This window comes from Heptranchias perlo, chromosome 25, assembly GCF_035084215.1.
Source record: "Heptranchias perlo isolate sHepPer1 chromosome 25, sHepPer1.hap1, whole genome shotgun sequence".
Taxonomy (NCBI): Eukaryota; Metazoa; Chordata; class Chondrichthyes; order Hexanchiformes; family Hexanchidae; genus Heptranchias; species Heptranchias perlo.
Window position 1 is genome coordinate 44,480,575 of NC_090349.1, and position 13,625 is coordinate 44,494,199.

General features: G+C 42.0%; 1 protein-coding gene across 7 annotated transcripts in view; it reads right to left on the reverse strand.

Moving 5' to 3' along the window:
* Positions 1-13,625, reverse strand: part of ep400 (E1A binding protein p400) — a 130,300-nt gene that overhangs the window by 74,801 nt on the left and 41,874 nt on the right. For all 7 annotated transcript variants that reach the window (XM_068006178.1, XM_068006176.1, XM_068006177.1 and 4 more), the window contains 11 exons: positions 13,111-13,547; positions 10,295-10,618; positions 5,145-5,330; positions 4,142-4,282; positions 3,304-3,385; positions 3,089-3,138; positions 1,443-1,500; positions 1,262-1,351; positions 986-1,102; positions 546-751; positions 276-453 (listed from right to left, as the gene is read on the reverse strand). In XM_068006178.1, coding sequence (XP_067862279.1) covers positions 276-453; positions 546-751; positions 986-1,102; positions 1,262-1,351; positions 1,443-1,500; positions 3,089-3,138; positions 3,304-3,385; positions 4,142-4,282; positions 5,145-5,330; positions 10,295-10,618; positions 13,111-13,547 — 1,869 coding nt within the window. The remainder of the gene's footprint in view (positions 1-275; positions 454-545; positions 752-985; positions 1,103-1,261; positions 1,352-1,442; positions 1,501-3,088; positions 3,139-3,303; positions 3,386-4,141; positions 4,283-5,144; positions 5,331-10,294; positions 10,619-13,110; positions 13,548-13,625) is intronic.

Below are 13,625 nucleotides of genomic sequence, written 5' to 3' on the forward strand. Positions count from 1 at the left end.
TATATAAATGCAAGTCTTTTTATTTAAGAAAAAATGGCTTACATTCAGTCTGAAAATAGCCTGAACACAATGACATGTAACAGACAAGTCAGCAGAATTCCCTTACTGGATGATATCACCAAAGTCCATTCGAACACTGCTCTCTAAGTGCATGCTTAGTTCTCCTCCCAAAACACAAATGTACATTTTCAATTTTAAACGTCAAATCGATCACATTACAACTCGGCGTAGAAAATATTCAGATTTGAGTTCTGCATATACCCTCATCGTCTTACCTTCATTGGAGGCGAGATGAGCTAGAAAACCAATGATCTGCACAGTCTTGCCTAATCTCGAGTCATCGGCCAAAATCCCATTTAACTTTCTTCTATGCAGAGCAGCTAGCCAGTCAACGCCAATTTGCTGGTATTCCCGTAGAGTCCCGTGAAGCAAGAAAGGGGCAGAGTTCCTCACCTGTCAAACAAAAGGAAGAGGCCTCCGAGTTTGAACACGTCACCACACAAAAGCTGTTTCATCTGCACAATCATCCCAAGAAACACAATTACCGAAGATGCATAACGAGCTGTGCCCTTTGGCAGGAGGGGTTCAGCAGCAGCAGCAACCTCTGCGATGTCCTTTCTTGGCCTCCTCCCCTCAGCTGGATTGATGGTTACTCTCTCCGCCGCTCTATACTGGTCTACACTCAGCAACGAGTCGATTGCCACCTCCTGCTCTGGGGTGCCAAATTGGGCAGGCAGCTCTTCTTCCATTTCTGAAACACAGGGACTCATTAGTATCCACACTGAGTTGTGTTGCACAAGTTCCAGATAGTTTGTGTTAATCATACAGAAACGAGGCAAGCTGCAGGAAATAAGCGTTAAATTTGTCAAGTGCTGACTGAGTTGCATAAAAATTATATTCAATTCACAAATTACTCTTGCACAGATCTTTTAAAAAGAAACACCTTCACGAGGTTTCACCTGTCCTGAGTGGATGTATAACATACCATCATCCTCCTCAAAGTCATCATCTTCACTTTCAGAAGAATCTGGAGCTGGCCAGTCAAAGTTTTCTGAATAAGCCCCAGCATACCATCGAACAAGGTCTTCCAGAGGCATTTCAGCTGCAAGCAAATTAAATAATAACTGCACATGAACACAGGAACAGGAGAAGGCCATTCAACCAAATTTATGCAACCTGTCCGTGGCATTATTCTGGTGAATCTGCACAGCACCCCCTTCCAAGGTTCTTTTAAATTCAGTGACAAAAGTGGCCTGCTTACCTTCTTTGGCTAAATCTGCTAATTCAGTTTGATGATCAACAGTGCCTTCAACAGCCTCCTGCTCTTCAATGGTTTCCTCACAGTCTTCCACTGAAAATGAATGCCATAACACAGTTTCAGTTTCATTTGCAGGCAGACATAAACGCCTTTAATGGCAGATGACAACCGACTATCAACAAACCTGCTTCCCCAGTGAACGAATCACTCGCTTTTCTTTTGCTTTCGTTGCCCATTGGATCCTACAAATTAAAAATACATGACTTCAGACATCATGGTTATTTAGTTTTAATTGTTACAAAGATTACAATAAAACCCTTTTACTAATAAGTTTAAAATTTGAAGTAATTCTCCATGTTGATGAAAGTTCCACATTAGATCATTGTAAAAATCGCCAAACCATTGTCACTGTAAAAAATATCAAAGTTACTAAGGATTATCGTTAGCTAACAATCTTTTACTTTCTGTATATATTTCAAAAATAAATTCCAAGATGAAATCCAACAGTATGAAATCCTCTACAAAAATTATTCAAAGCTAAGTTAACACAAGGATACTAGCCGATAATTTTAAACTCAAAACAAATTTATTCTCTTATAAAAATCATTAAAAACTGATGATTTCCAGAGGATAAATCTTTCATCGTGGCCTCCTGCACTCCTGAGTTATGGAGCTCCTAGGTAGATTATTTGAATAATTAACATTTTCCCCTCCCCATTCTCTCCACCTCTTTAAGACCCTCATGTCACAAAATGAAAGGGTGAGCAGGCAGCGTACTCCTTTCTGGATATAAGATGAAGATTGATGTCTGAGACAACCCTTCTCAATTCTGGCTTCCAATATCTCTCCTTGCATCACAACCGTACATCATCTTTCTCTATTTGATCCATACCAGCACAGTTAGTGCTCGTCTGAACCTTGCCATCTTGTTCCTTCTAAGCTCCAAGTACACTGTTCTACACTCTTCCTGCTTCCTATGTTGAAAACAAGACTCGTTACAAGTCTCCAACTCATCATCTCTCCTCGGACCTTGAAGCTGTAGAATTTCTCCATCTTTCCTTTCTTCTATAATCCCTAAGCTTTTAAAACCAAACCTGTTGTGATCTAGTCACTATTTCCTGAATTACCACAGGTTCTTCTGTACCCTATGAAGCTTGGTGCTGTTTCACACTATGGGCCTTTGCCTTTTCCTTTGATTTCTTAAAAAAAAAACCCTCTGCCTCTTTCCAACAGCTCACTAGAAATATGTGAATTAATTCAGAATATTGCTTCCATAAGTACTCAGAAGGGAGGGGCAGAGCAGAGCAAAGGGCGAACATCTCACATCTGGGGGCTCCCTTGACCAGTGGTTCTCAAATGTTTCTCTGTGGGGGACAGATTGACACACTTGTGGGGATCCCCAGCCTCCGATGGACAATGTCAGCTCCCCAAAGGAAAACAACGCAATCTTAACAGAAAATCTAGTGTATAGAAGTAACATGCCAGTAAGTTAACAAATACAGAAAAACGCAGAGGCCAGATGGGATGGCAATTGAAAAACCATTGCCCCAGACCGCCTGGCTGAGACTGGGAATCTGCCATATGGGGGAATGACTGGACAGAAACCACATCCCACATCTCTGTTCAACAATGTAGTGTCCCACCAGGGCAACATGTATTTTTAAGAATAGCCAACGACAGAAATAATTGTGTAATTGCATTTTTGACCTTGTCTGTTATATATATATATAGATAGATATAGATATATATATCTGGTCAGGACCCTATAAGGGTTCTGTAACATCACATCCTATCCAATTTAATATACAAATGATCCATTTGAGAACTTACTAAATCACTCTGCCTTTCTGACTTGGGCCATGGAGATTCAGAATTTTGACCTGAAAAGAAATGAATAGCTTACAAATACAGTACTCAAGTATTTGCATAAGTTTAAAGTTAACAAATAACTTGCAGGATGATATTTGTTTTGTGGGTTTGAAACCGCATATGTATAAACCGATCAGTTCTTTAAATAAAAGAAAAATCGAAACTACATTCTTGACCTCTGCTTGATGATTCCTTTCGTAAATTTAATGCTTTTCTCCTTTGCTCTTCCATGTAAAGCTGCAATTTGACTTCTACAACCTGAAAACAAAAAGCAGAATTTAAAAATTATCTTTTTCCAATCCATACCCAAGGTATTCTCTATATTACGTGACGAGGCAAAAATATTTTCTCACTACCGTGGACCCCACTCAAAAAACTGATTGTGTGAGAAGCTTTCTCCCTTGCGTTTACATCTTTGTAACTAGTCAGGTGCTAGAAAATGCAAACAATTGGCATTTGTACAGCGCCTTTAAGGTAGAAAAAAGGCTCAAGGCACTTTACATAGGTGTGATCTTACAAAATTGGATGCCGAGCCATATAGAAATATTAGGACAAGTGACCAAAAGCTTGGTCAAAGAGGTAGGTTTTAAGCAGCATTTAAAGGAGGAACGGTAGCGCGGCAGAGGTGTAGGGAGGAAATTCCAGAGCTTAGGGCCTAGGCAGCAGAAGTCACAGCCGCCAACAGTGGAACGATGAAAATCGGGATGCACTATGGTGCATGCATGATAAAGTATCAATGACAGACACCAAATGTAGCACACCTGCACTTCAGCACACAGCACTGACTAGTAGTAAAATTTTGTTTCAACAGCACTTTCAGACTTCTCACGGTGTGAATGCTTGCCAGATAACTCTCGACATGTTGTCAGACATGATTTGGCATTGCGACAAGTTAACGTTTCAGGTGACAGACCCGTTGTGCTATTTCCTGCATTTACCGGAACATGTCTATATCTACGGCTGATTAAAGCACAACAGAACCGTATTACATTCACGAATATTTAGATATTTCACCTTTTCAATATTACACCAAAAGTGCAGCACCTCTCTAGCAACCGAAGCAGCTTTTCTTCTTAGTTTGGCCTGTTCTTCTCTTCTCGCTCGCTCTTCATTCAGTTTCTGTTCTTCGTGATGACGTACAACAGTTCGTGCAAGCTGGTTGCAAAAAGAGATCACTGAACGTTTTATTTTTAAAAAATCAATATCGCCATAGGTAATCCAAATTAATCAGAACACTTAATAAAAACAGCTGGAGCAATTTATTGTACCCGTATAATTTCGTTTTTTCTTTCAAAGTCACTGCTTTTATTACTTAAAAACACACAATGCAAATGTTTACTGAGTTACAGAACATTAATTCTGTTGATCATTAAACAAAAAAGAACTTGCATTTATATTACATAGAATTAAATTGAATTTACAGCACAGGAACGGGCCATTCGGCCCAACTGGTCTATGCTGGTGTTGATGCTCCACACGAGCCTCCTCCCTCCCTACTTCATCTCACCCTATCAGCATAACCTTCTATTCCTTTCTCCTTCTTGTGTTTATCTAACTTCCCCTTAAATGCATCAATGCTATTCACCTCAACTACTCCTTGTGGTCCCAACTTTCACATTCTATCCACTCTCCAGGTAAAGAAGTTTCTCCTGAATTCCCTATTGGATTTATTGGTGACCAGGTCACAAAGATCTCTATCAAGTCAAGAAAAGAAAAAGACTTGAATTTATATCCTCGGGCTATCTCAAAAGTGCTTGATAGCCAATTAATTACTTTCGGAGTCTTCGTGGACTATATTCCTCCCTCGACCAGCTCCACCAAAAACCGACCAGCAGGTCATTCGTCTCATAAGTTGCTTGTGGGACCTTGCTGTGTGCTAATTGACTGCTGTGCTCACCCATATAACAACAGCGACTGCACTTCAAAAAGTAATTCAATATGGACGTGAGATATCCTGTGAGACATGGTAAGGTGCTTCATTTCTATTAGTGTGTCTCAGGCCAAACACAAGTTTTACCTTTTTAGCAATGCCCATCTTCCACCTCCTTTCTTGAGCAAAATCTGCTGCCATCCACTGCATTTCCTCCAGCAGGTAGTCCCAATGAGATTTCGGCCGTGGTGCTTCCTGGAGGCGTGGCAGTCTTCTCAACGACCACAATCCCTCTTTCCTAAGTTCGGAAATTCGTTGATGTATCTGGTTTTCCTATTAATGAAAAGGGCAATAGGGCACAATCACTGAATTTTCAACATCAGTTTAATACAAAAGGGCAAATTCTCTTGCTGGGTTTCACAGACTTACAATCTTCTCATATGGAGAGAGTACAGAGGAGATTTATTCGAATGATACCAGGGATGAGGGACTTCAGGTATGTGGATAGAATGGAGAAGCTGGGGTTGTTCTCCTTAGAGCAGAGAACGTTAAGGGGAGATTTAATAGAGGTGTTCAAAACTAAGAGGGGTTTAAAACTAAGAGGGGTTTTAATAGGGTAAATGGGGAGAAACTGTTTCCAGTTGCAGTAGGGTCAGTAACCAGAGGACACAGATTTAAGGTAATTGGCAAAAGAACCAGGGTGGAGATAAGAAGAATTTTATTTATGCAGCCATTTGTTGTGATCTGGAATGCGCTGCCTGAAAAGGTGGTGGAAGCAGATTCAATAGTAACTTTAAGGCAATTGGATAAATACTTGAAAAGGAAAAAATTGCAGGGCAATGGACAAAGAACAGGGGGGAATGGGACTAACTGGATAACTCAAAAGAGCCGGGCACAGACAAGATGGGCTGAATGGCCTCCTACTGTGTTATGATTCTATGATATAACAACAGCTGTAGTAGACTGGCTGGTTCAGTGGGTGAACACTATGCCCCTTCCACTCTGGAACCCAAGTTCAAATTTACCCAACTGAGAAAAAAGTAGTTCCCTCCCTGCTTCCAAAGTGAAATCAGTCACAAACCATTTACTACTAGTGGGATTGTCCAAGCCTTGGCGGGTTGCATATAACATTTAAATCCCTGTTCCCATAGTTTATAGTATCTCAGTCTTGTTGGTACTAACAGATCTCGGAGCTCTGATTTACGATTTACCAACCAATGAAGCAACAGCATTGAGAACAGAGCCATACCAAACCAACCAGCCACAATATATAAACAGGAAAAGCCAACGAGGGAGAAATCTGACAGGTTGCATAGACTAAGCTTGTATGGCTGATCTAACTGAGGTATTTAAGATGGTTAAAGGATTGGATAGGGTAGATGGGAGAAACTAGTTCCTCTGGTGGGAGAGTCCAGAACAAGGGGGCACAACCTTAAAATTAGAGCGAGGCTGTTTAGGGGTGATGTCAGGAAGCACTTCTTCACACAAAGGGTAGGGGGAAACCTGGAACTCTCTTCCCCCGAAAAGCTGTTGAGGCTGGGGGTCAATTCAAAATTTCAAAACTGAGATTGAGAGAGTTTTGTTGGGCAAAGGTATTAAGGGTTTCAGAACCAAGGCGGGTAAATGGAGTTAAGATACAGATCAGCCATGATCTATTGAATGGCGGAACAGGCTTGAGGGGCTGAATGGCCTACTCCTGTTCCTGCAAGTGCAAATAGGACAGAGTTGCCTGGGGTTTGAGGGTGGGTGCCACAGGTTATACGTCCCTACCAGAGGGCATGAATTCAAGCCTAAAACTGCCCATAAATGGACACAAGTTGGCCAACATTCCTCAAGTAGTTGATTATTGATGTTAGACGTTAAAATGTCACATTGGAACCATAACGCAAGAGTGCCCCAAATGCAGTCCGTGGGTCAAGTGCAGCCCACAGCCCTGGAAATCTGGCCCTAAAAGCCCAGGCAATTCAGTGTTATTTGAATTAATACCTCTTTCTTGTCCTGTTTGAATTTCGTGGGCTTGGAGGTTTAGAAAGGCATATTACCTCATTGATGAATAATAAATCCCAAATCAGAACACCAAGATCTGTTGCAACTGGAGATCCATGCAGATTAGAAGGGAGTCTGGATTTAAACTTTATATGCGGTCTCCCAGGTTCCGTGGCATACAACACTGCAGCCCTTGAAGACACCCATGCATAGGGAAGCCTATTTCTGAAAGTGGGGTTGCAGCACACTGTTGAACGGGAACAGAGAAAGCTTTAGCCCTATAACTAACCTGTGCAATGAACTTGACCTAAGGATCAAAAGTGTTACTTTCCCCAGCACTTCCATTTCCCACCTACATTAGGCAGTCAGTGCTCAGCTGAATGGGAGAATTTAAAAATAAAATTCTTTACGCGCTTAATACCTTGATGGTGCTGCATACTTAAGAACACAAGAAATAGGAGCAGGAGTAGCCCACACGGCCTCTCGAGCCTGCGCCGCCAGTCAACAGCATGGCTGATCTTCGACCTCAACTCCACTTTCCCACCCTATCCCCATATCCCTTGATTCCATTAGCATCCAAATATCCATCAATCTCAGTTTTGAATATACTCAACGCCTCAGCATCCACAGTCCTCTGGGGTAGAGAACTCCAAAGATTCACTACCTTCTGAGTGAAGAAATTTTTCCGCACCACTGTCCCAAATGGCCGATCCGTTAGCTTGAGACTATGATCCCTAGTTCTAGACTCTCCAGCCAGGGGAAACAGTCTCTCAGCATCTACTCTGTCAAGCCCTCTAAGAATTTTATATGTTTCAATGAGATCACCTCTCATTCTTCTAAACAGGCCCATTCTACTCAATCTCTCCTCAGAGGACAACCCTCTCATCCCGGGAATCAATCTAGTGAACCTTCATTACACTGCCTCTAAGGCAAGTATATCCTTCCTTAGATAAAGAGACCAAAACTTTACACAGTACTCCAGGTGTGGTCTCACCAGAGCCCTATATAATTGCAGCAAGACCTCCTTACTCTTACATGCCATGCCCCTTGCAATAAAGGCTAACATACTATTTGCCTTCCTAATTGCTTGCTGTACCTGCATGTTAACTTTCTGTGATTCATGTACAAGGCACCCAGATCTCTCTGACTACCAACATTTCTTAGTCTCTCACCTTTTAAAAAATACTCTGTTTTTCTATTCTTCTGACCAAAGTGGATAACTTCACATTTCCCCACATTATACTGCATCTGCCACCTTCTCGCCCATTCACTTAACTTGTCTATATTCCTTTGCAGCCTCCTCCAGCTTACTTTCCCATCTAACTTTGTATCATCAGCAAAGTTGGATACATTTAACTCAGTCCCCTCATCTAAGTCATTGATATAGATAGTAAACAGTTGAGGCCCAAGCACTGATCCTTACAGTCTGCCAACCCAAAAATGACCAGTTTATTCCTACTCTCTGTTTACTGTCCGTTAAACAATCCTCAAACCACGTTAATATATTACCCCCAATTCCATGAGCCCTAATCTTGTGTAACAACCTCTTGCGTGACACCTTATCAAATGCCTTTTGAAAATCCAAACATACTACATCCACTGGTTCCCCTCTATCTACCCTGCTAGTTACACCCTCGAAAAATTCTAACAGATTTGTCAAACACAATTTCCCTTTCATAAAACCGTGTTGACTCTGCCTAATCATATTCTGATTTTCTAAGTGTGCTGTTACTACGTCCTTAATAATAGATTCCAGCATTTTCCCTACTACTGATGTCAGTAGTTCCACTGGGTCAGAGTTCTAACAAGCTCTTGAGAAGGGGGTAGAACACTATGTACAGCCTCTCAAGGGAATACAATTTCAAGGAAATCGGAAGACGCCAAATTGGAGGATGGAGTTAATACGGAGGAAGAATGCAACAAAATACAAGACGGTATTAATAATCTTGCAGAATGGCAAACGAATTTCAATATAGTTAAGTGTGATGTGGTGCATTTTCATAGGCAGAATAAGGAGGCCACATATGGCTTGGAAAATGAGAGTCTAAACATGGTAGGGGAACAAAGCGATCTAGGAGTACAGGTACCTTAATCACTAAAAGTAGTGATGCAGGTTAATAAGGCCACAAAAAAAACCAAGCACTGGCGTTCATTTCTAGGAGGGATAGAATTGAAAAGATGTTAAACTTGTATAGAACATTGGTTAGACCACCACTTGGAGTACAGTGAACTGTTCTGGTCTCCATATTATAAAAAAGGATATAGAGGCACCGAAGAAGGTGCAAAGAAGATTTACTAGGATGATACCAGAACTGAGAGGTTATACCCATCAGGAAAAGTTGAACAGGCTGGGGCTCTATTCTCCAGAATAGAGAAGGCTGAGGGGTGACCTGATAGAGGTCATAAGATTATGAAGGGTTTGATGGGGTAGACAGAGAGAAAATGTTTCCACTTGTGGGGGAGTCCAGAACTTGTCATGAATATAAAATATTCACTAATAAATCCAATAGGGAATTCAGGAGAAACTTCTTTACCCAGAAAGTTGTAAGAATGTAAAACTTGCTAACACAAGGAATAGTTGAGGCAAATCGCACAGATGCATTTAAGGGGAAGCTGGATAAACATGCGAGAGAAAAAGGACTTGAAGGTTAAGCTGATGGGGTTAGCTGAAGAGGGGTGGGTGGAGGCTCGTTTGGAGCATAAACACCGGCATAGGCCAGTTGGGTTGAATGGACTGTTTCTGTTCTGTAGACTCGATACAACTCTCCCCACCCCCTTAATGTTAAAAAAAAAGTAAAGCCTTTTTGAACTACATTAAAAAAAAACTAAATTCAAGTTTGCTATTAACACTTGACACCCAGAAGCAACAGAGAACAAAGAACATAAACCAATGCAATAATCTCCTCCAGCTTTCTTTCACAAGAAACTATTGGTAAATTGACCTTCTAGTATATTGCAAACAGTAAAATGCGCGCCACACTCTTAAGCTATTTCTTCTAAAATTGAACAGTTTAAGGTATACAAGTTTTCAAAGCATGAACATAAAATACATAGAAATTACAGCACAGAAACAGGCCATTTGGCCGGTGTTCATGCTCCACACGAGCCTCCTTTCACCCTATTAACATATCCTTCTATTCCTTTCTCCCTCATGCTAAGCAATCTGCAGATTATAGGGGTGGGTTTTGGTGCCTTAATCTGCTCAATAATCAACAAAATTGATTTTTTAAAAAGATCCTATGGTTGAGGAAACCCATTATAACCAGCTTGCAATGGGATTAAAAACAATGAATTACAATCATTGTTCCTACCTGTTTCACTTGTTCAACAACTTTATCTTGAGCATTCGTAGTGCTTTCGTGCGAAATTGGTGCTGAATTCTGTGATACTGCTTGGGCTTTCGGTGATGCTGTGACGGATAAGCCAGCCAGACCCGTTTGTTTGGACTGCGAGATTGGTGACACTGGTCTGTTCGCAGCTAGAGAAATCCTGTTAGTTAATGTTTGATGCACGGGAGCAGAGGATACTGTCCCTGAAAGGGCCGCTTGTGGCACAGATGAGGTAGGCAGTGAATTGGCAAGCAGTCGTTGGCACGCCTGGCCAGAATCACTTGTTGATCGCATCAAAGTCACAGTCTACGTAAAATCAAAGTACAAAAAACAAACTGGTTACAAAATGAGCACTCATACTTTCTACAGAAACCGCAAAGTCTTTGTATAATTAAAACAACTTACATTTCTATAGCTCTCATTACATGCACGTAGACATCTCAGAGTGCTTTACAATTACATAGAATTTACAGCACAGAAACAGGCCATTCGGCCCAACTGGTCTATGCCAGTGATTATGCACCACACGAGCCTCCTCTCACACCTGTTGATCCAACCCTCTCGGCATATCCTTCTATTCCTTTCTCCTTCATATACTTACCTACCTTCCCCTTAAAAAGGCATCTATGCTATTCGTCTCAGTGACTGCCCGGGAGGGAGGTGGTAATGTGGCGATGCTCCAAAGTGCAGGGACAAGATGGCTAAAGGGGCAGACACCGATGATGGAGCATAGGGTGCATCAGGGCGCAAGACTGGAGGAGATCTAAAAATGATAATTACATTAAAAATTAAAACACCTATCTATCCTAACGTGTGAGTAACATTTCGTATGCATACAGAGTTCAGAATTTGTCCATTTCCAATTACTGCCAAGTGAGTTCCAATACTCAACAGGATGGTTTGTGCATAACCAGAAAGACACAACCAGGTTACACGATTGTAAGCTAAAGAAGCCTGACCGATCCATAATGAGGAACTTCTTTATATGTGGGTAATTTATGGAATACACCGACACATGGCATAACAAATGCTGATTAAAGTGGGACATACAGAAGGAGGCAGGTTCCTAGTGCATTGTGGAGCAGCAAGACAGGGGACCGGCACCAATCAATTCAGAAAGAAGGGGGAATTGGGTCGTGTGGATCCTGATGAAGACCTAAAGGACGAATCTTTTTCCATTCAAAATTACTGCTCTTTATTCAACTAACCATCAAAATGAAAAGCTCAGCCGTGTTTGAAGAAGTTGCTAAGTCTGACTTGGAATTGGAAACAATAATTCCAATAATTAAAAATGGATACAGTAAAAGTTGTTCAAGTCTTATTCAATCTCAACATATAAAACGTTTCAAAGAATTTCTTTATTCTTCCACTAAAGCCTTCCATTGTTCTTCCATTAAACTCTGGAAATAGCAGTATTACAACGTTTCAGGATGACAGGCTACAGCTCTGAAGAGAGACTAGAGAAAATAGGGCCTTTTTCCCCCACTAGAGCAGAGAAAGTAAAGGGTTACCAGATAGAGGTCATCAATGCACGGTCTTTCTTTCAAGATTATGAAGGGTTTATGAAAAAGGTAAATGGTGATAGATTGGTTCCACTGGCTGGTGAGGTGGTAAATAGAGCGCGCAAATTCAAGATAATCATAAAAAGAATTAAAGGGAAGGTTGGACAAAATTTCTTTAGAGAGGGTGGTTACAATGTGTGGATTTCTTCACAAACTGTTGCTGAATCTAGGTCCGCAAATTCTAAACTAGTTGCTTGTAAAACATCATGGGGAGCAAGCAAGATAGTGGGATGAGAGTAGGTGGCTCGTGGGGAGGAGGCTGGAGGAGGAGAAGGGGAAAACCATGAGATTTGATGGACTGAATGGCCAGTTTCTGTGCTCAAACATTCTACGATATGATAGCAAGCTCTATGACCGCTCTCACGATCACGGCCATGTAGCATTTTTCTGTTCCCCACCCAAGGTGATGACCAAGGCCATGGACGGGCAGCTTCCGCAGAAAAACAGACAAAAGCGTGGAAAGCAATCCCCAAATTACCAGGAAAAACTCTGAACTGCCGTACAATAATAAATGAATCGGACTTATTCATTGAACATAAAGCAGTGGCCCTAAATATTGCGAAAAAAACCCCAGTAAGAATCCAGAATTCCATGTAATAAAAACTGAATTAGACTTATTCGGTCGCTAGTAAGCCAGTGATCCAGGTGCAGAATCTCGCTGGGATATGGTTCCACACATGAAGCCCATCAGTAGCTCACCCCAAGTAAACATTCCTTGTGTCACAGCCCAGGCATTGAGTGTTGCCAGGCTTTCGCTTATGGAGAGCATTAGAGGCAAAGCCCGATCCTTTTCTCACCCGGCATCAATACACACGCACACGACTTTCCAACCCTCCGTAACGCGAATCGGACAGAGTTGCCTGGACTTTGTGGCTGGATCGCCAGGGTTCAGGGGTCGCGCGTGGCCCATGGACCATAACGTGGTCACAGGATGGGTGACGGCGGAAGAAAGGTTAAAAACAAATATAAAATGCTGGGGGCAGCAGGAATTTGTAATTTATTCCAAGATTCATTGTCCCAATTACAAATTGGAAACTTGGAACAATTCGAGCCATGAAAACTGATAACAAAAGCTACGACTTAGTGTTGATGAAAGTACAAAAAGCAGCTACACTGAACTATGACCAGGGAAGTCAAAAGTCTTTGGTTTCTGCATGAACCATTACGTCCCAAACACAACATTCAGTGCTACCAATACATTTGGTTCATATACTGCCTGCAGATCACACGTTTTACCTGTTGTTGTGAAAGGTGTGCTTGTGACTGCTGAAGTTGTGCTGATGGTTGAGTTTGCATCGGTAAGTGAAGTGGAGCTTGCACCTGCTGCTGGAGCTGAGCCTGAAGCTGAGTCTGAGAAAGAGAAATGGACTGCTGCTGGGTCTTGACTGGAGCAAGGTTTTGGGGCTGGGGCTGGAGAACGGGTTGGGGGTGAAGCTGGGGATGGGGATGGGGCTGGAGCTGGGTTTCCACCATGTGCTGCTGTGCCAAATGAATAGCAGCTGGGAGTGATGTCAATGGCATAGCTGGGGGTTGCAGTCTGTTAGGCAGCTGGGGCGGAGGGGTGTGCAGGCTGGCTGCGTTCTGCACTGGCGGGCCTTTGGAAGGGTCGTACTGCTGCTGGTTTAGTTTCTGGCCGGCGAGCTGCATCGTCTGAGGAGTAGGGGGCATTCCACCTGCAGAGACGTTAAAAATAGAGAACATGGAGTCAGTGCCATTTGTTCTTTTCTTAATTCGTTAATCTAATTTTAGTA